Source organism: Heterodontus francisci, chromosome 2 (genome assembly GCF_036365525.1).
Source record: "Heterodontus francisci isolate sHetFra1 chromosome 2, sHetFra1.hap1, whole genome shotgun sequence".
NCBI lineage: Eukaryota > Metazoa > Chordata > Chondrichthyes > Heterodontiformes > Heterodontidae > Heterodontus > Heterodontus francisci.
Window position 1 is genome coordinate 125959949 of NC_090372.1, and position 20457 is coordinate 125980405.

The following is a 20457-nucleotide window of genomic DNA, read 5'->3' on the forward strand; positions in this document are numbered from 1 at the left end:
TTTTTTTGTTTCAACATATTCTCTATCTGCTTCGTCATCCAAGGAGCCCTGGCTTTGGTTCCCTTTTTGCCTTTGCTGGAATGCAGCTAGCCTGTACCTGAAACACCATCTCCTTAAAGATTACCCATTGTTTCATTACAGTTTTTCATGTCAAACCTTGGTTCCACTTTACCCTGGCTAGATCCCCTTTCATCCCATTGAAGTTCGCCCTCTTCCAATTTAGAAGTTAAATTGTTCTTTGCTCTTCTCCATTGCTAATCTAAACCTTTATGATACAATGATCATTCTTACCCAAGTGTTCCCCCACAGGTACTTGGTTCGCTTGGCCCACCTCATTCCCCAGCACCAGGTCCAGCAATGCCTCCTTTCTAGTTCGACCAAGAATATACTAGTCAAGGAAGTTCTCTTGAATACATTTCAAAAATTCTTCCCCCAGCTTTCTCTTGCTCTAACATTAGCTCAATCAATATTTAGGTAAATAAAGTCTGCAAATGTCACCATGTCACCACTCTATAGTTCTTGCACATCTCTGATTTCCCTGCAGATTTGCACCTCTATATCTCTCTCACTCTTCAGAGGCCTATAGAATACCCCCAGTAGCATGATGTCCCCTTTCTACTTCTATATGCTGGTGCCAATCCCCTGCCAATTTAATTTAAACCTTCCCTAACCACAATAGTGAACCTCCCCTTGAGCACATTGATCCCCGTCCTGTTGAGGTGAAACCTGTCCCTTTTGAATACATGCCTCCTGCACCAGATTTGGTACCAATGTCCCTAGAATCTGAAGCCTTCCCTCCTGCATTCCTGCCTCAAGCCGTGCATTGATTCTGCCTATCTTCCTATTTCTGCTCTCTAGCGCCTGGCACTGGGGGTGATCGAGATTACTATTTTTGAGGTCCTACTCTTTAACTTCCTCCCTAGTTCCTGAAAATCTGACCGTAGGACCTCAATACCTGCTCTCTGTCATTGATACCAATGTGTACCACAACTTCTGGCTCACCCCTTCCACCTGCAGAATATTCGGCACCCTCTCCTTGCTGTCCTTTTATCTTGGCACCAGGGAGGCTCACGATGACTATTACAGAAATGCGTGTCTCTTCCTCTAACTGCGGAATCTCCTATAACAACTACATTGCTACTCTTTGCTGCTCCCTCCCTTGCCTATTGGTGCCATGGTCTGGACTGCCCTCCTTCAAGGTGTCGTCACTCCCAGCAGGTTCCAATATTGAGTACCAGTTTGAGACTGACAAATACCCCGAAGAATCCTGCACCTCCTGCCTTTTCTGACTCGTCAAGTTGGCCACCCATCTACTATCCTGAGCTCTCACTCTTTGTGGGATAACCACTTCCTGGAACATAAGGTCCAGGAAACTATCATCCTCCCTGATGCTCTGCAGTGACTCCAGTTGCCCCTCAATCTCGAAAATCCTGAGCTTGCAAACAGCTGAAGACACTTCCTACATGTGTCCCCCAAGGCACGTGAAGTGTCCTGAAATTCCCATGTGGCACAGGAATTGCACGCAACAGTTCTTAGCTGCCCATCCATGATCTAAGAGAAAATCTCTTATTCCCTCTTTTATAATAGTAACTTGTATGAACTAAATTTTTAATGAATGCCTCTAGACCTGATCTGACTTCACTTACTGTTATACATACCCCAATTGAAATGTTATTAATTAAACTAAGCTGTAGCTTTAATACAGTACATTATAGTTTCCTGGTCCTAGTTTAAACCACTGCCTTCATTCGGAAAAAAGGAAAAGAAAACTTAAAATTCACCAACCAGTCGCCTACCTGCTGTCCTCTGATTGCACACCTTGTTTTTATTTTGGAAAACACCATGGAAGGTCTGCGCTCCTCCCCCGCGCTGATTTATCAGCCACTGCTGCTGCCTCCAATCTGGTTTGTCTTCCCGTGCTTTGATATATCACTAGCTCAAATCCGGCAAGCTGCCTTCAGACCTCTTTTTGGGGAGGACCGTCCATCGTTCTATGTAAATGAGGCCTGGCTTTTAAAATGAGCCATCCCTCCTGCACCTCCCATGCATTCGGCCTGCCCTTTCTGCCAGCCCAGCACCCAAAAATTCCAATTTTCTTTCAAGTCTTGCTTGTCTTTAGCACCCAGTGTGTTTTATTTTAAACTGACTTTCAATTTAACCCCTCACCCTATCTTTGCAATATTTTAGAGCCTCATATGTCTTCCTGGACCCTTGGGGCTTCCAACTCTGGCCTTCTTTGTAACCCCTCCTGTTCACCCTATCTTTGACTTTGCCACATTAAGTACTTTCTGCAATTCTCACCAAAAAACCCTCTTTCATAGAATATAATTATAGAACGTTTACGGCACAGAAAGAGGCCACTTGGCCCATCGTATCAGCGTTGGCTGAAAAACGAGCCACCCAGTCTGATCCCACCTTCCAACATTTGGTCCATCGCCCTGCAGGTTATGGCACTTGAGGTGCATATCCAGGTATCTTTTAAATGAGTTAAGAGTTTCTGCCTCCACTGCTATTTCGAGCAATGAGTTCCAGGTTACCACCACCCTCTGGTTGAAAAAGATTTTCTTCATCTCCCGTCTAATCTTTCTACCAATCATTTTAAATCTATGTCCCCTAGTCACTGACCTCTCTGCTAAGGTAAATAGGCCCATCACACGCAGTCTATCCAGGCCCCTCATAATTTTGTACATCTCAATCAAAACTCCCCTCAGCCTTCTCTGTTCCAAGGAGAACAACCCCAATCTGTCCAATCTTTCTTCGTAGCTGCATTTTTCCAGTCCTAGCAACATCCTCTTAAATCACCTCTGTACCCTCTCTAGTGCAATTACATCCTTTCTGTAATGAGGTGACCAGAACTGCACACAGTACTCGAGTTGTGGCCTAACCAATGATTTATAGTTCCAGCAGAACCTCCCTGCTCTTATATTCTATACCTCAGCTAATAAAAGAAAGGATTCCATATGCCTTCTTAACCACCTTATCGATCTGTCCTGCTACTTTCAGGGATCTGTGAACATTCACTCCAAGGTCCCTCACTTCCTCTACACTTCTCCATATTCTCTCATTAATTGTATATTCCTTTGCCTTGTTTGACCTCCCCAAATTTATCACTTCACACTTCTCCGGTTTGAATTCCATTTGCCACTTTTCTGCCCACCTGACCAGTCCATCGATATCTTCTTGCAGCCTACAGCTATCCTCCTTGCTATCTACCAGACGGCCAATTTTTGTGTCGTCTGCAACCGTCTTGATCATGCCCCCACATTTACGTCCAAATTGTTAATACACCACAAAAAGCAGGGGCCCCAGTGCTGAGCCCTGCGGAATGCCACTGGAAACAATCTTACTGTTGCAAAAACACCCGTTAACGATTACTCTTTGTTTCTTGCCACTGAGCCAATTTTGTATCCACCTTGCTACATTTCCCTGGATCCCTTGGGCTTTTATTTTTTTAAACCAGTCTGCCACGTGGGACCTTGTCGAAAGCCTTGCTAAAATCTATGTAGACCACATCAGCTGCACTACCCTCATCAATCTTCCTTGTTAGTTCAAAAAATTCGATGAAGTTAGTCAGACAAGATCGTCCCTGAACAAATCTGTGCTGACTGTCCTTGATTAATCTGTGCCCTTCTAAGTGACAGTTTTTCCTGTCTCTCAGAATTGATCCCAATAATTTGCCCGCTACTGAGGTTAGACTGACTGGCTTGTAATTATTCCATCTATCCCTCGCTCCCTTTTTAAACAGGTACAACGTTAGCAGTCCTCCAATCCTCCAGCAGCACACCTGTATCCAGTGAGGACTGGAAAATGATGGATAGTCCTTCCGTTATTTCCTCTCTGGCTTCTTTTAACAGCCTAGGGTACATTTCATCCAACCCTGGTGATTTATCGACTTTCAAGGATGTTAATCCCATTAATGCTTCCTCTCCCTATGTTTATCACATCCAATACTTCACACTCCTCCTCCTTAACTACAATATCTGCATTCCCTCCCTCTTTCGTGAAGACCGATGCAAAGTATTCATTAAGAACGATAACATCTTTCACCCCAACACATAGGTTACCTTTTTGGTCTTTTATGGGCCCTACTCTTAGTTATTCTTTTACTGTTTGTATTTATATTAGGAGCAGAAGTAGGTCATTCGGCCCTCAAGCCTGCTCTGCCATTCAGTAAGATCATGGCTGATCTGTTTGTGTTTCGAATTCCACACTCCCATCTACCCCGATAACCTTTGATTCCCTTGCCTAACGCGAATCTATCTACCTCCGCCTTAAAAATATTCAATGACCCTGCCTCCACCACCTTCTGAAGCAGAGAGTTCCAAAGTCGCACAACCCCCCTGAGAAATTTTTTTCCTCATCTCGGTCCTAAAAGGGAGACCCCTAATTTTTAAAAAAGTGCCCCCTAGTTCTGGACTCGCCCACGAGGAAACATCCACTCCACATCCACCTTGTCAAAACTGTTCAGGATCTTATATACTTCAATCAAGTCTCCCCTGACTCTTCTAAATTCCAATGAAAACAAGCCCGGTCTGTCCAACCTTTCCTCAAAAGACATAAGCTCATTCCAGGTATCAATCTGGTAAACCTCCTCTGAATCGCCTCCAACGCATTTACTCCTTCCTTAAATAAGGAGACCAAAACTGCAGACAGTATTCGAGATGTGGTCTCACCAATGCCCTGTATAACTGAAGCATAACATCCTTACTTTTATTTTCAATTCCCCTCATAATAAAGGATAGCATTCCATTAGCCTTCTTTATTACTTGCTGTACCTGCTTACTAACTTTTTGTGACTCATGCACTATGACACCTAGATCCATCTGCACCCTGGAATTCTGCAGTTCTCCCTTTAAGTAATACTCTGCTTTTTTTATTCTTCCTGCCAAAGTGAACAACTTCACATTTTTCCATATTATACTCCATCTGCCAGATTTTTGCCCATTCACTCAACCTATTTATATCGGTCTGCAAGCTCCTAATGTCTCCACAACATACTTTCCTACCTATCTTTGTGTCATCTGCAAATTTAGCTACCATGCCATCGCTCCCCAAATCTGAGTCATTGATATAAATTGTAAAAGGTTGAGGAATTGATAAAAACATCTTTGGGTTCACCTTGATTATGTTTGTCAATATTCTTTCATGCCCTTTCTTTGCTTTCTTAATTTCCTTTTTGATTTCACCCCTCCACTTTCTATACTCCTCTCTGCTTTCTGTCGCATTGAATTCTCTGTCGGACATAAGCTTTCATTTTCTGCCTTATCTTACCCTTTAAACTCCATGACATCCATGGGGCTATAGATTTGGCCGTCCCACCCTTTTTCTTTGTGGGAACATGTTTACTCTGAACCTCTTGAATCTCTTCTTTGAATGCCTCCCACTGCTCTGACACGGATTTACTTTCAAATAGCTGTTTCCAGTCCACTTTTGCTAAGTAACTCCTCAGCTTAGTAAAATTGGCCTTGCCCCAATTAGGAACTCTAACTCCAGTTCTTTCCCTGTCCTTTTCCATAATTATGTTAAAACTGACTAAATTATGAACACTACCACCAAAATGCTCTCCCACTGCCACTCCTTCCACCTGCCCATCTTCATTTCCTAAAACTAAGTCTAAAACTGTGCTCTCTCTCGTTGGGCTTGCTACATACTGGGCAAAAAGGTTCTCCTGAATGCACCTCAAGAATTCTGCTCCCTCAATTCCTTTCACACTAAAACTATCCCAGTTAATATTGGTGTAGTTAAAATCCCCTACTATTTTTGCCCTATTGTTCTTGCACTTCTCAGAGATTTGTCTACATATCTGCACTTCTGTCTCCCTCTGACTGGGGGTCTATAGTACACTCCCAGCAGTGTGATTGCCCCTATTTTTGTTCCTTTAGCCCAATCCATATGGCCTCATTTGATGAACCTTCCAACATATCCCTCCTCACAGCTGGAATAGTTTCCTTGACCGGAATTGTCACTCTGCCTCTTTTTTTAAAATCCCCCTCTCTATGGCATCTGAAAACCCTGTAGCCAGGAACATTGAGCTGCCGTTCCTGTCCCTCCTTAAGCCATGTTTCTGTAATAGCTAAGATATCAGATTGTCACGTGTCTATCTGTGCCCTCAGCTTGTCTGATTTATTTGCTATACTCCTTGCATTGAAGTAGATACCTTTGAGCTTTGCCAAACTATATTTTTAATTTCTGTTCTTTGTTTCCTCTGCCTTCCAGACTCCACTAATTGCCTACCTTCCACTTTCATTTCTGATTTTGTCCCAACAGAGTCTGTCCTCCAGTCCCCATCCCCCTGCCAAACTAGTTTAAACCCTCCCCAACAGCACTAGCAAAATGTCCCGCAAGGAACTCAGTCCCGGCTCTGTTCAGGTGCAACCTGTCTGGCCTGTACATGTCCCATCTCCTCCAGAGCCTGTCCCAAGAATCTAAAGCCCTCCCTCCTACACCAAACTTCCAGCTGCGCATTCATCTGTCTTATCCTTCTATTCCTGTACTCTTTTGCACGTGGCACTGGGAGTAATCTGGAGATTACTTCTTTTGAGTTCCTACTTGCTAGTTTCTTACCTATCTCAGAAAACCCTTTCTGCAGGACCACATCCTCCTCCTACCTATGTTTTTGGTACCAATGTGGACCACGACTGCTAGCTGTTCACCTTCCCCACTCTGCTCTGCAGCCGCTCCCTGACACCAGGGAGGCAACGCATCCTGGATTCACATCTGCAGCCACAGAAACGTCTGTCTGTTCCCCTGACTATTGAATCTCCTATCCCTATCATTTTTCCAGTTGCCATGGTCCTGTAGTTTTTTTTTCTCCGTGGAATATGTGGTGTGTCTTTAAGGCTGGAAAAGGAGCCCTACTGCTTTAAGAACCAGCAAGCCTCAGGAGTTAGAGAAGGTGCATTTTGGTTGCTGTTGGATACAACCATATGGAGAGGGAACTAACCAGCTTCAGAGAATGCATCCTGATTACCCAACAACAGCCATTCAGGGACCCAGGACCGGATATACAAGGTTCCAATTATCTTTTGAACTGGCTTTTTAGTTGAAAACAGACTGTTCTAGCTGGACACAAACAGACCGCTGGTGTTAGCACCTGAAAGAAGAGCTCTCAGCCATTTAAACTGAAGGAAGAGAATTTGGTCTGTTTAAATATTATCTCTCAAATTTCTGAAAAAAAGTCAAGCCAAAACACAGATCTCTGGTAATTTAAACTTAAGGAAGGGAAGTTAGACTGTGACGATCTTCCTCAAATTCTAAAGCCAAATTGATTCATTTAAAAAGTGTTTGCAAGTCGTTAATTGTTGAAATTCATCATTGGAGTAGGAAAGCATTTCTTACTGCTGGAATTAGACTACGGACTGTTCTACTGTTGAATCTTTTTTCCCCATTGGACGGCTGCGAGGACTTTAAGCAACATTGGACTGTAAATTTGCAAAGACTCTAATTTTTTCTATTTTCAATGTTTATGTCTTAGTAGTGTTTAAGAATTTAGTTTTTCTGGTTAAACAGTTAATTTGTTGATTTAAAGACACCTGGTTTGGTTAGCCTCATTCGGGAGTTAATAAATGGCATGATTTGGTTGGGTTTTTCTTTAATTTGGAAAGTTTAAAATGATATGTTAGGTGATCTGTGGAGGGACTGGATTGAATTAACAGTGTGTTTCTCCCACCACAATCAGAATCGTATATTTTGATTGGGGGCTTTGACTGTAGCAGTCGGTCGTAATAGCCACCCCTTACAGCTGAGCCACCAATGGTGCCATGGCCTTGGATCTGGCTGCATTCGCCAGCTGAATCATCACCTTCCTTAGTATTCAGTACAAATACCTGTTGGAGAGTGAGACACTCGGGGGTCTCCTGCACTGCCTGCCTGTTTCTTCTTGGCCGTTTGGCAGTCACCCATTCCTTCTCTCCCTGCATACTGTTCAGCTGCAGGGTGACCACACCTATAAACCTGCTATCCACGAAGCGCTTATCCTCACGCATGCAGTGCAGTGTCGCCAGCTGCTGCTCAAGTTCCGAAACCCGGAGCTCAAGCTGCTACAACTGATGAAACTTCCTGCACATATGGCTATCCGGGACCCAAGAAGCATCCTGGATGTGCACTGCAGAGGTTGGAGCAGCCCTGTCGTTCCTTTATCTATTGGATAATAACCTTGGTCCTACAACTATATCCTGCTACTAATAAACCCTGCTACTACTAATACTAATAATCCTACCAATAGTAATCAACCTTACCAATAGTAATAATAACCTTGCTACTGCTAATATTAAACTTTACCAATACTAATCTACCTTGCCACTATTAATATACCCTACTAATAATAAAACATTACCAATAGTAGTCATGACCTTGCCCCAATAGTAATAAACCTTATCTAAAAATTAAAAAAAAAATGATTTAAACCTTATTTAAAAATAAAAGGTAAGACTCACCAGCTACCGACTTGTTATTTATAAATACTTAATATTTTTAACATTTTTAAACTCCCAGTCGTTTAGACTGAGATCCTAAGCATCAAATACTCACCAGCCAATCAACTCACCCCTCTCCTGTGATGACAGAGTTTTACTTTTTTCCCCCCCTCCTTTTCGAACTCCGGCATGTAGAGGGAGTCTGTTTCTTCCAGGGTGCACTGCTGCCACTTTTCTCTACTCGCTCCAGGTAAGTGGAAGGCCCCAAGCCTGGGTCTGGATTTATTCTCCCCTAGTAGGTTCCACACAGGTCTGCCACCGCTCCCGACTTTCTTCCCCCTCAACTTTTCTTCCTGCTTTTAAAAGCCACCTTGAATCTCAAATTTTTAACCAAACTTTGAATTACTTTTCCCCCTTTATGGCTTGGCTTCCATCAATTTTCCTTCTATAAAATGGTAATCTTTGATGTTTTTCTATGTTAAATGTGCTGTGTGAATAATGCAAATTAGTATCCATTTGGCAGTTTTTAAAAAAAAAAAGTGTGCATGTTTTATACAGAACTGTAATCGTACCTTAAAGATACATAGTTTAGGATGTTGTGTGACTTCTATGCCAGTAGTAAGTTTCTTTTTAAAATCTTTATTTTTGTTTTAAGTGCCAGTGCACACAAAAATGAAACTTCTGCATACATAGCAGTTGAATAAGGCCATTAAAAAAATATTGAGCCTGTAAATGTCCATAAGGGGGGCTAATGTTAGAACAGACCTGGAGCACAAGTTTGTGACTAAGGTTCTGCAAACTTCATAATAGTTGATGAGAAAAAGTTTTCTGTTAAAACGGCTTACAATTTTTGTGCCTATTTGGTGTCCTGTTTTGTTAGAACTTTGTTTGTTAGAAGGCTGTAGGGAATCCCAGAGCATTATATGCTGATTGATGGCTTTCAGACAAAATTTCAGGGGTGGTTATAGCATAGTTTACTCTAGGGGCTATTGCATTAAATTGGCAGAGAAAGGAAAATGCAGGTCTATTACCCAGCTCTAGAGGGTAGATGTTCAGTCTCCGAGCACAACAAGATAAGCGCACGTGGAGGAGTGAGGGTGCATTAGGGACTGGTGTGATCTATGGATTCCTGTGGTCTTGTAGCTCAAGGCACTAACTTCAGCATGTCAATCTGGATTAGGACTGGGAAGGATGACTGGCGGGCTTTTATAAAAAAAAAGGTTACTATTCATTTAAATAGTTTCTGCTTTGGATCTCTAACATTTCCCTGAAGAAGGAAAGTCGCAGAAAACAGATTTGCCAGAAATTAGTTCAGCTATCAAACTATGCTGTGTACCAGATGTAAATGCTAATGAGAAAAAACTAGAGCCAGGGGAAGAATGGATTAGGAATATCCTCTAGGCAGCACCATACATTGGAGGTGAAAGCCTCTGTTGCATGATACAAATTTTTATATGCACTGAACCACAGGAAAGCCTGTCACTGCTTTATTATTGACAGCACAGCATGTGTCTGCTAACCAAGTCAGTTTAAAAGCCTGCAGAAAAGGTAGAGGGAAGAACTGCATGCTGTAGAAATTAAACTTGACTTTCTATATTTATGCTGATTAAAATAACGTGCTTTTAGTACAACTTTAACTTTTATTATAATTAAACTGCAGCTGAATATAAATGGTGCAATTAAGTTATATTTTAAATTGATAATTCCCTGTGTAAGTTATTTTATTGCATGAATAAATTGTGGAGGAAAGGCTGTACAAGTACAAATTGCAGTAGAAGGCAGCAGTGCTATAGCAGTACCTCGGGGGCTACAAGAATGATTAATAAATATAATGTAATCTGTAGTTACAGAGTGACATAACTGCACACTAGAGGGCACGGTTTTCGATTTTTCAAATCTCAAATGAATTCAACACCATTCCAATCAATGTGTCAATATCTGGACTGCAGTCGCACTTTCAGCAGGAAAACAGAAATAGGAACATAGGAGCAGGAGTAAGCCATTCAGCCCATTGAGCCTGCCCTGCCATTCACTATGATCATGGCTGATCATCCACTTCAATGCGAAATACAGCTTTGTTTTGAGACAGTTCAATTGGGTTTAATACATTTTGAACTAAATTAATTAGCAGTAAAATATGCAACATTTAAATCTGGTTTCATGCATAGGGAATATGATTCTATTTAATTTAGCTGGTTGACTTAAGACTAGGGAATAAATTGCGATCTTGTGTTAATGATGGCTGATCAAGCTTCATAGACATTCCATTGTGTTCTTGTAGGGTGCATGTTAGAAGTATATGGAAAGCAGAAACACTTTTTTTAAAAAAAGAAACATTTTCGTAAGTTTGCAGTTACGCATGCATAGAGCTACAGTATCCCTACTTACTGATGCAAGTGATCAGAATAAGCAGATTAGTTGCAGATAAAGTGTACTTTTGTGAAAATTAAGGCAATATTTAATCAGCATGGTAGGGTTAATCGTGGCATTGAATACATGGCGGTGTTTCATAACTGCTCACTCATCCATTTCTTGACTTTTCTGATTTCATTGGAAGGTTGCGTAAATGTTGCTTATAGTAAATGAGCCCTGTTAACCAGCCAGTCTTATGAACTAATGAAGGATAATCCACTTTAAAATTTCTTGTCAATTTGTAGCTATCTAACAAGAGTTGTAAATTGTATATAATTTTTTGAATCTGAAAATGCATTTCATAGGAACAGGATTGGGTCATTCAGCCCCTCAATTCAACCAGATCATGGCTGATGTACTTCAACTCCATTTACCTGCCTTAGCTCCATAGCCTTACCTAACAAAAATCTATCGATCGCAGTCTTGAAATCTCCCTTTCTCTGTTTTGGGGAGAGAATTCCAGATTTCTACTACAGGTAATTTATCATGACATTATCTAAACTGGAGGCAAAATCTATGGAATTTTTTTGTAGTTGAAAGGATTTGGTAATACCTATTGTGTGGGATTCCAAACCTGATTCTCTTGTGATTTTTGATTTAACAATTGTTGAAAAATAGATTTTAAAAATTGAAAAGCTTGCCAGTGTATAACAAAGGTAAGAAAAGTTTGATACTAAATAAATTCAATTCTCTAGCTGCTGGTAGAATTCCTAATAGGATTTTATTTTTATTTCAAGCAGTGAAGCACTCCTTCCCTGCTGTTTTCAGTGTGGAAGCTGAGCAAACTACAGCTGCACATTCCCACCCGTCCATAGCCAGAACCCATGGGACAGTGACACATGTTAGATTCTGTGAACATGTCCTGTTACTGCATCCAATGCGAATTAAGGCAGGGTGAGCTGGGGTACTTGTGCAACTCTGTTGAATTTTTTTAACTTCAAAAATGCTGAGGTGTAATTAGATACTCATTTAGCTGCTTCAACAACCAAATAAAAAGGGAAAACCATTTTTTCCATGATTCAATATATATGTTGAATGAAATCTCATCTATCTATAGACTGGCTTCTTAGGCATTTTTTTTAAACCTCTTAAAAGATCAGATTCCTACCTAGCACAAAGGAAGATGGTTGTGGTTGTTGGAGGTCAATCATCTCAGTCCCAGGACATCACTGCAGGAGTTCCTCAGGGTATTGTTCTAGGCCCAACCATCTTCAGCTGCTTCATCAATGACCTTCTCGCCAACATAAGGTCAGAAGTGGGGATGTTCGCTGATGATTGTACAATGTTCATCACCATTCGCGACTCCTCAGATACTGAAGCAGTCTGTGTCCAGATGCAGCAACACCTGGACAGCATCCAGGCTTGGGCAGATAAGTGGCAAGTAACATTTGTGCCACACAAATGCCAGGCAATGACCATCTCAAAGAAGAGAGAATCCAACCATCCCCCCTTGACGTTCAATGGCTTTACACTCGCTGAATCCCCCACTATCAACATCTTGGGGGTCACCATTGACCAGAACCTGAATTGGACCAGCCACATAAATGCTGTGGCTGCAAGATCAGGTCAGAGACTGGGAATTCTGCAGTGAGACCTTTTGTCTCCCCAATGCCTGTTCATCATTTACAAGGCACAAGTTGGGAGTGTGATGGAATATTCTCCACTTGCCTGAATAGATGAAGCTCCAACAACACTGAAGTAGCTCGACACCATCCAGGGCTCCCTCCATCACCACACACAGTGGCAGCAGTGTGTATCTTATACAAGTTGTACTACAACTCACCAAGGCTCCTTTGACAGCACCTTCCAAACCCACGACCTCTACCACATAGAAACGTGAGGGCAGCAGATGCATGGGAACACCACCACCTGCAAGTTTCCCTCCAAGCCACATATCATCCTGACTTGGAACTATATCACCGTTCCTTCACTGTCATTGGGTCAAAATCCTGGAACTCCCTTCCTAACAGCACTGTTGGTGTACCTACACCCCAAGGACTGCAGCAGTCCAAGAAGGCATCTCACCTTCTCGAGGGCAGTTAGGGATGGGCAATAAATGCTGGCCTAGCCAGTGATGCCCCCACCCCCGAATGAATTTAAAAAAACTCTGGTCTAGAATTGATTTCCTCCCCACCCCCCCCCCCCCCCCCCCCACCCCAAAATGTTACCCCTCTTTTTGCAATCTTTATTTCACCAGGGAGCTTGTAATTACACTTTTAATATTTTGGATCTGTTAAGGAAGGTTTTATTACGGCACTTATTACATCCATTATAAGCCCACCGACTCCCACAGCTACCTCGACTACACTTCTTCACACCCTACCTCCTGTAAGGACTCCATTCCATTCTCCCAGTTTCTCCGTCTCCGACGCATCTGCTCTGATGATGCTACCTTACATGACGGCGCTTCTGATATGACCTCCTTTTTCCTCAACCGAGGGTTCCCCCCCACTGTTGTTGACAGGGCCCTCATCTGTGTCCGGCCCATTTCCCGTACCTCTACCCTCACCTCTTCCCCTCCCTCCCAGAACCGTGACAGGGTTCCCCTTGTCCTCACTTTCCACCCCATCAGCCTCCATATCCAAAGGATCATCCTCCGCCATTTCCGTCACCTCCAGCGTGATGCCACTACCAAACGCATCTTCCCCTCCCTTCCCCTGTTAGCATTCCGAAGGGATCGTTCCCTCCGCGACACCCTAGACCACTCCTCCATTACTCCCACCACCTCGTCCCCGTCCCATGGCACCTTCCCCTGCAATCACAGGAGGTGTAATACCTGTCCATTGACCTCCTCTCTCCTCACTATCCCAGGCCCCAAACACTCCTTTCAGGTGAAGCAGCGATTTACTTGTACTTCTTTCAATGTAGTATACTGTATTCGCTGCTCGCAATGTGGTCTCCTCTATGTTGGGGAGACCAAACGCAGACTGGGTAACCACTTTGCGGAACACCTCCGCTCAGTCCGCAAGCAGGACCCTGAGCTTCCGGTTGCTTGCCATTTCAACACTCCCCCCTGCTCTCATGCTCACATCTCTATCCTGGGCTTGCTGCACTGTTCTAGTGAACATCAACACAAGCTTGAGGAACAGCATCTCATCTACCGATTAGGCACACTACAGCCTGCCGGACTGAACATTGAGTTCAATCATTTCAGAGCATGTCGGGGCCCCCATTTTACTTTTATTTTTAGTTATTATTTTTTACAACTTTTTTTTAATGTTTGTTTCATTTCATCTTAGTTTGTTCAGTTTGCTTACCCACTGTTTTTTTTCATGTTTGTACTTGCTGCTGTTCAACCTTTAGTCCGTTAACACCCTATTTGTACTAATGCTTTGTCTTTCAACACACCATTAACATATTGTTTGCCTTTGCTCCATGACCTTTTGGTCAGCTAATTGGCCTTGTCCAATCTACACCTTCTCCTTTGTTATCTCATGCCCCACCCCCGCCTCACTTGCTTATAACCTTTGACATTTCTAATATTTGCTAGTTCCGAAGAAGGGTCACTGACCCGAAACGTTAACTCTGTTTCTCTTTCCACAGATGCTGCCAGACCTGCTGAGTGATTCCAGCATTTCTTGTTTTTATTTCAGATTTCCAGCATTCGCAGTATTTTGCTTTTATTTATTACAGCACTGCAGTTTCCACACAGATGGAATGAATGTGTTTTTGTGTTGGCAATCTTTTCAGTGCAAGGTATTTACACATTGTGCCTTCCACATTCCTAACTCCGTTAAACATCCCTGCCAACTGGCAGCTCATGTCAGAGCTGGATCTAATCAAGGAGAATGAAGATGGGCCTTTTTTTTTCTCCAGTTGCTATCTATTCCTGAAGGGATGCAGTTCCAGAAGGGCGGGACGTAAGGATGTGCAGGACCTGAAAAGACTGTGATCCATCTAGATAGTACCATATGCCTCGAAGTATTTCATATCCCTCTATAAAAATTTTCTCCAGATAATTATTCAACTCTCTATTGTATTTGCTAATACAAACCCCGCACCTCGCCCCCGCCCCAGCCCGAGAGCCATTTCATATATTCATCACCTGTGTAAATGTAAACTTGTTATTTCAGCCTCCCTCTAAGTTTTAATCTATGCCCTCTTGTCATTGATGTGGCTGTTAAACATACTGATGCTTGTCTATGCCCTTTAGGGTCTTGAATAATTTAATAAGATCACCCCTGAGCCTTCTGTTCAGTGTAAGCATTCCCAGCTTCTGCAGCCTCTCTTTCATACTCAGGTGCTGAATACCAACTATTAGTTTAGTTGCTCTCATTGCATCCTCTCTAATGTCTGACTGTGTCTATCTCAGTTGGTAATCAGAATTGTGCTCTGTATAGATTCCTATGATTTTTCCTATTTGCTCTCTTTACGGTTCTGCACACTCTGCTGCTGGTTTCAGCAGTTTGTATTATCCTGTAGAACAATACCGAATTTTCCAGAGTTGATAGCTTTGATTTATTAGTATTAAATGATATCTGCTACTTCTCAGCTTAGTTCCTCAATTTATCCAGGTCATTTATTTATTGAATCAAGTTGTTCTCAGTTTGCAGTTCCTCCCAGTTTGGTATTGTTACGACCAAGGCGGGAGGAGTGCATTGTTAATTCAGTCCCACTTCTCCACAGGTCATAACATATTCTTTAAAGTTTCCACTTGTTGAAACAGTCAATTGGATACTACTATTTCCCCCCTAAGAATAGAACATGCTAAACCAGGTTTCTTTACTGAACAATAAAATTAACACTGTTATAAAACAGGTCTTAACTAGTAGCAAAGTAAAACAATAGCACATTCGTCAGTTTTAAATATCCAACATTAATTTTTTAAAAGTCCTCTCTTCTCCCGTAACCAACCAATTTTTAAAGTCCCTCTTTAACCTCAGTCCTTTCACATTCGTGCACACATATATATGTTCCTATACCTAAATCGGTAAACCGGAAAAAGTGAAAAAAAGGATTTTTATATCAGAGCTCTGACAGAGAAAAAAACATTTGTGTGAACTACTTGCTCGGTTTCTTGAAGTAAACAGCAGATGAGATCTGTTGTTCCAAATTGGTATTCAACCTTCTGAGCATGTGAACAGGACTTTTAAAAACCGTTCTTTTACAGGCGGCGTTGAAAAGCAATTTAGCAGGCCTTCTTGAAATGCAGGAACAAGACAAAATGACACACCGAAATTCACCGAGTTTTTTAGGGAATTGAGAGAAAACGCGATGGGCTATAATCTTCAGTTCTGTTGTGGTCCTGTATTTCTCAGGATGCCCTTCAGTACTTTCCCTGCAAGGAATGTAAAACTGATGAATATGTAGTTATCTCTGTACCCCTTTTTTATAGTAATTTATGGCACAGAAGGCTGCCATTCAGCCCATCAAGTCCATACCAGCTCTCCACGGAACCCTCCAGTTAGTCCCACTCCCTGCTTGATCCCTGTAGCCTGCAAGTTTATTTCCTTCAAGTGGCCATCCAATTTCCTTTTGAAATCATTGGTATTGCATTCACCTTTCGCCAGTCCTTGAGCAACCTCATATTTCCAAGGGTTCTGTAACAATACCTGCTGGAAATTTAATTGGCTATATCCTTAATTACTCTAAGATACCGTATATCTGATCCAGAGTGTTGACTGACTTCAGTTGCTGTCAACCTCTCCATTACCTCTATCAGTTACATTTTTTTTATCGCCTCAATTTTTCCTATAAATTTTACCTCAAAAAGTAGAAAGGCTTTCTGGGCTTTCCTCTATTGACACAAACAAATAATTCATTTAATACACTTGACAATTTCTTGATCTCGTCATATAGTGTTACTTTTGGAGTCCTTGTTTCCCTGTCTGCCTGTTTGCTGTGGAGAAAAATATAAAAGCCTTTCACGTTGTCATTTTTCTCAGCAATCTCAATTGTTGCCTATTTTGGATCTTTTGACCAGTTTTTTTAGACCACCTAACTTACAATTATATTCTTACACGCCCTCTGGTCTCTGGATGACTTTATACTAGAGGAAAGCTCTTTTTCATCCTTAACCCCTGCAGTACTTATTGCATCCATATCAGTCTCCTTTTTACTAATTCTTTGAGTGACATATAGTTACTTTGTATTGGCGAAGTATATTCTTGAAAAAGTTCCAGTTTTCATTTATCTCACTTCCTTCTAAAAGATTTGTCCAATATCTCTGCCCACCCATCCCCAACCCCCTTGATGTTTCCTCAAAATCCACATGCCAAAATTTCAAGATTTTTCTTGGTACTTCTTTCCTTTAGTGTGAGCCTGACATTTGTCTTGTGCTCTTGGCTGGTACCCTGATAATGCAAACTAGCTGAAGATTGCCATGTACAAAGAGAAAATGTGTTTTTGTTTCCCTCGAGATGGTCCCTAATGGAATCTAACATCAATGTCAGCTGAGCACCTTCCATGCCCTTGGAAAATAAATCCACAGGCAGCTATAGAGTTGCTTTTCCATGCAGGATTTTTCAGATTGCTATTGGAATTAAGGTGCAAATAAGTACTTGTATTTCACTAGCAGCAATATTCTATTTTAGCTTTATTTGTATCAATAGTACAGTTGTAGAAATAAGCGACCTATAGTTTAAAGAAGAGATACAATTTTGTGAAATTGCTGAACAGTAAATCTTTTTGAGTGATCCACTGAGCATATTAGTAGTTTAATCCATTCAGGGAATATGCTCCCTTCACAATGTGTATAAGTGAGGATCATGAGAGAGATGCATTCTTTAGAGGCAGAAAAGTGGGAAAGGAACATGAGAGAAGCCATGGTCAGTAAATGTGGATCTCGAGGGAAAGGATTTTAAATTGAAGTCTGAAGAGTGTCGCGGTTAATCCGTGTTTTCCACCTGTTTCGTATAATGTACTGATTTTAGTCATTATATGTTGGTATAATTGTCTAAATTTCAAAACTGAGCTAAGTATAATTAACTTGGATGAAATCGGCTCACTCAGTGCCTCATTGAACAGTATATGGTAATCTTGAAGAGCATAATATTTTTTAACCATTGGATAACGGCCATGAAATGGTAATGTTGAAGGGATGTACTGCAGCTTTACCATCACATTACAAGCTTGTGACTGAGCAAGAGAAAGGCTGATCCAAAGGTTGAGGAAAGTTGACAGTTGTTCAGAATGATGAAGTGAAAACAAATCCTCTCTGATGAAGATTATGACCCAAGACAGACAATGTGATGTCATTAAATCAAACTTTTTACAGAATCCTCCTTTTTTGTGTGTTTGTCTTTTTTAAAGGTAACTGGCTTTCTTTCTGGTTCTGAATTGCTGTTTAATATTGAGATGCACTGGTAACAGCTCTTGTGCTCATTGCATAAATATAGAAGTCTGGCTAGTGTATTAGTGAAACTCATGTTGCTTCAGTCAAGATCCTGAAGAGGAATGTTTTTTCTAGTGTTGTAATGGTGGACGATGATCTGGAGTAAGCTATCCTCATTCACCCAAATTCCTGGCTTTTATGAAAAGTATGTTTTGGATCTGCCTTTCGTTGTACCTTGCCTTAACAGTCGCTGTATGCTACTAACTTTGCAATGCCATGGATGATTTATTTCTGGGGACAGTCATGCTTCTGGTACTATGGGCATAACTCATACAGAAATAGCAGGTCCCTGGTGCACAGAAATGTACCTGGTGGTGGTTGAAGACCTGCGTGTTGATTTTCAGCCAATGAAAGGCCATTTTTTCCAATCATTTTCCTCACCCCAAACTAGATGGTGTCCAAGGAAGTTAAAATAAAGTTTTGTGAAGTGTTTTCAGTTTCTTTATCAAGAAACAAATATTTGGAATAGCCCACACTAGTTTAAAAATTGAGAAAAAAATCTCAATGAGCAAAAATGGGGAAGAGAAAAGAAAAGGGAAAGGAAATAATTAGCAAGTGGACATGGCATTTATATTTTTAGCATTTATTTACCTATACATTGTTAATATTATAGAAATAAAATTACTCTGTATAAGCAAGCAAGATTCCAAGGACCTGTTCGAAGTCTAAGGGTTAAGTCAGTGTGGAAAGTATTGCCATCCTGAAAGTTACTTCTGAGTACAAGTGCAAACACTAGTTTGAATGTGCTTTTATAGTGTGAGGTAAATCAGAACTGCAAAAGAAAAATTCAAGGGCTCAACTCCATTGAGATGCAACAAATGAATCAGAAACACCGATTCCATTTGCTGCTGTGTGGAACTGTTACGAATGATTTGCTTGCCCTCACTGGTGCAACCATTAAATAAATAAGACAAAATACAATGTTATGCGATCATTTTAAAAACTTTATTTTCTGTGTTTTTTTTCAGGCCATGTGGTTTAATACCTCAGCTCATAGTGAAATAGTAAATCTCGATAGTGGAAATATTGATGAAATCTTAGGTATGTGTTCTTTTAAAATTTTATGTAAGTTTTGCTTTTATGACTATGGATATTAGAATTAGAGTCCGTGTAGACTCTTAGAATGTAATCTACTCAAGACTGTACCACATATAAAGGGGTATGGAAAAAGCACTGAGGAATTAGATTTAATTAGGGGCGGCACAGTGGCGCAGTGGTTAGCACCGCAGCCTCACAGCTCCAGCGACCCGGGTTCAATTCTGGGTACTGCCTGTGTGGAGTTTGCAAGTCCTCCCTGTGTCTGCGTGGGTTTCCTCCGGGTGCTCCGGTTTCCTCCCACGTGCCAAAGACTTGCAGGTTGATAGGTAAATTGGCCATTAGCAATTGCCCCTAGTATAGGTAGGTTGTAGGGAAATATAGGGACAGGTGGGGATGTGAGAGGAATATGGAATTCGTGTAGGATTAGAATAAATGGGTGGTTGATGGTCGGCACAGACTCGGTGGGCCGAAGGGCCTGTTTCAGTGCTGTATCTCTAAACTATTACATCTCTTTCAGAGACCAGCAAAGGCAAAAATGAATAGAACAGCCTCTTCTCTGCTGTACAATTCTAGGATTCTGTGGTATTATAAAAGATGCAATCTTGTTGACTGAACAGAGACATCCTACCACTTCAGTTTGGATATTTCACAATCCTGTCCAATATTACGTTTCATCTTCTGTTGGCAGCCTCATCTTTATTTTTCATCTTTAGCCCCTTCCTTTTTTTAAATCAGTTGCATAGGTTTTCGACTATCTGTCGGATTAATGATTGATAGTTTATAATGGCAATAATGATGTAAGCTTGGAAAGATGTATCTTTGAGTTCCATAAAGTAACTAACAATTAATGGCTCAGTTTTCGCCACCATGCACCTAGTGTTGATGATGATGTTGCAAAGAGCATTATCAATTATGAACATAAGTAAAATGATTAAATTTCTGGCTAGTTGACTCAAAACTTGTACAGTAAAGATTATTGTATTTAAGATGCTGTTCAAAAATCCACATTCACAAATTTTCTATTTGTGAATAGTTTAAAATGTATGATGAAATGTCATAAAGGCACTGATTGTATTGTATAATGGGTGCATTGATGTGTTGCCCCACCAGGTAAGAAATTCTACAATGTCCGTAGATTCAGCGTGCTACTCATACCCAAGATGTTTATTAGATGAAAGCTGCAACTAAATTGGTAATTTTACATATGCTGCAGGGTTTATGCTACTGTATCTACGTGTTTTGCACTTTGTCATGCTAGGC

At 41.3% G+C, this 20457-nt stretch overlaps 1 protein-coding gene across 1 annotated transcript in view; it reads left to right on the forward strand.

The window, feature by feature from the left end:
• The window catches only part of erp44 (endoplasmic reticulum protein 44), a 143242-nt gene that overhangs the window by 15676 nt on the left and 107109 nt on the right, over positions 1-20457 (forward strand). Inside the window, exon 2 of the mRNA XM_068010434.1 lies at positions 19128-19200. Within this exon, the coding sequence (XP_067866535.1) occupies positions 19128-19200 (73 nt within the window). The remainder of the gene's footprint in view (positions 1-19127; positions 19201-20457) is intronic.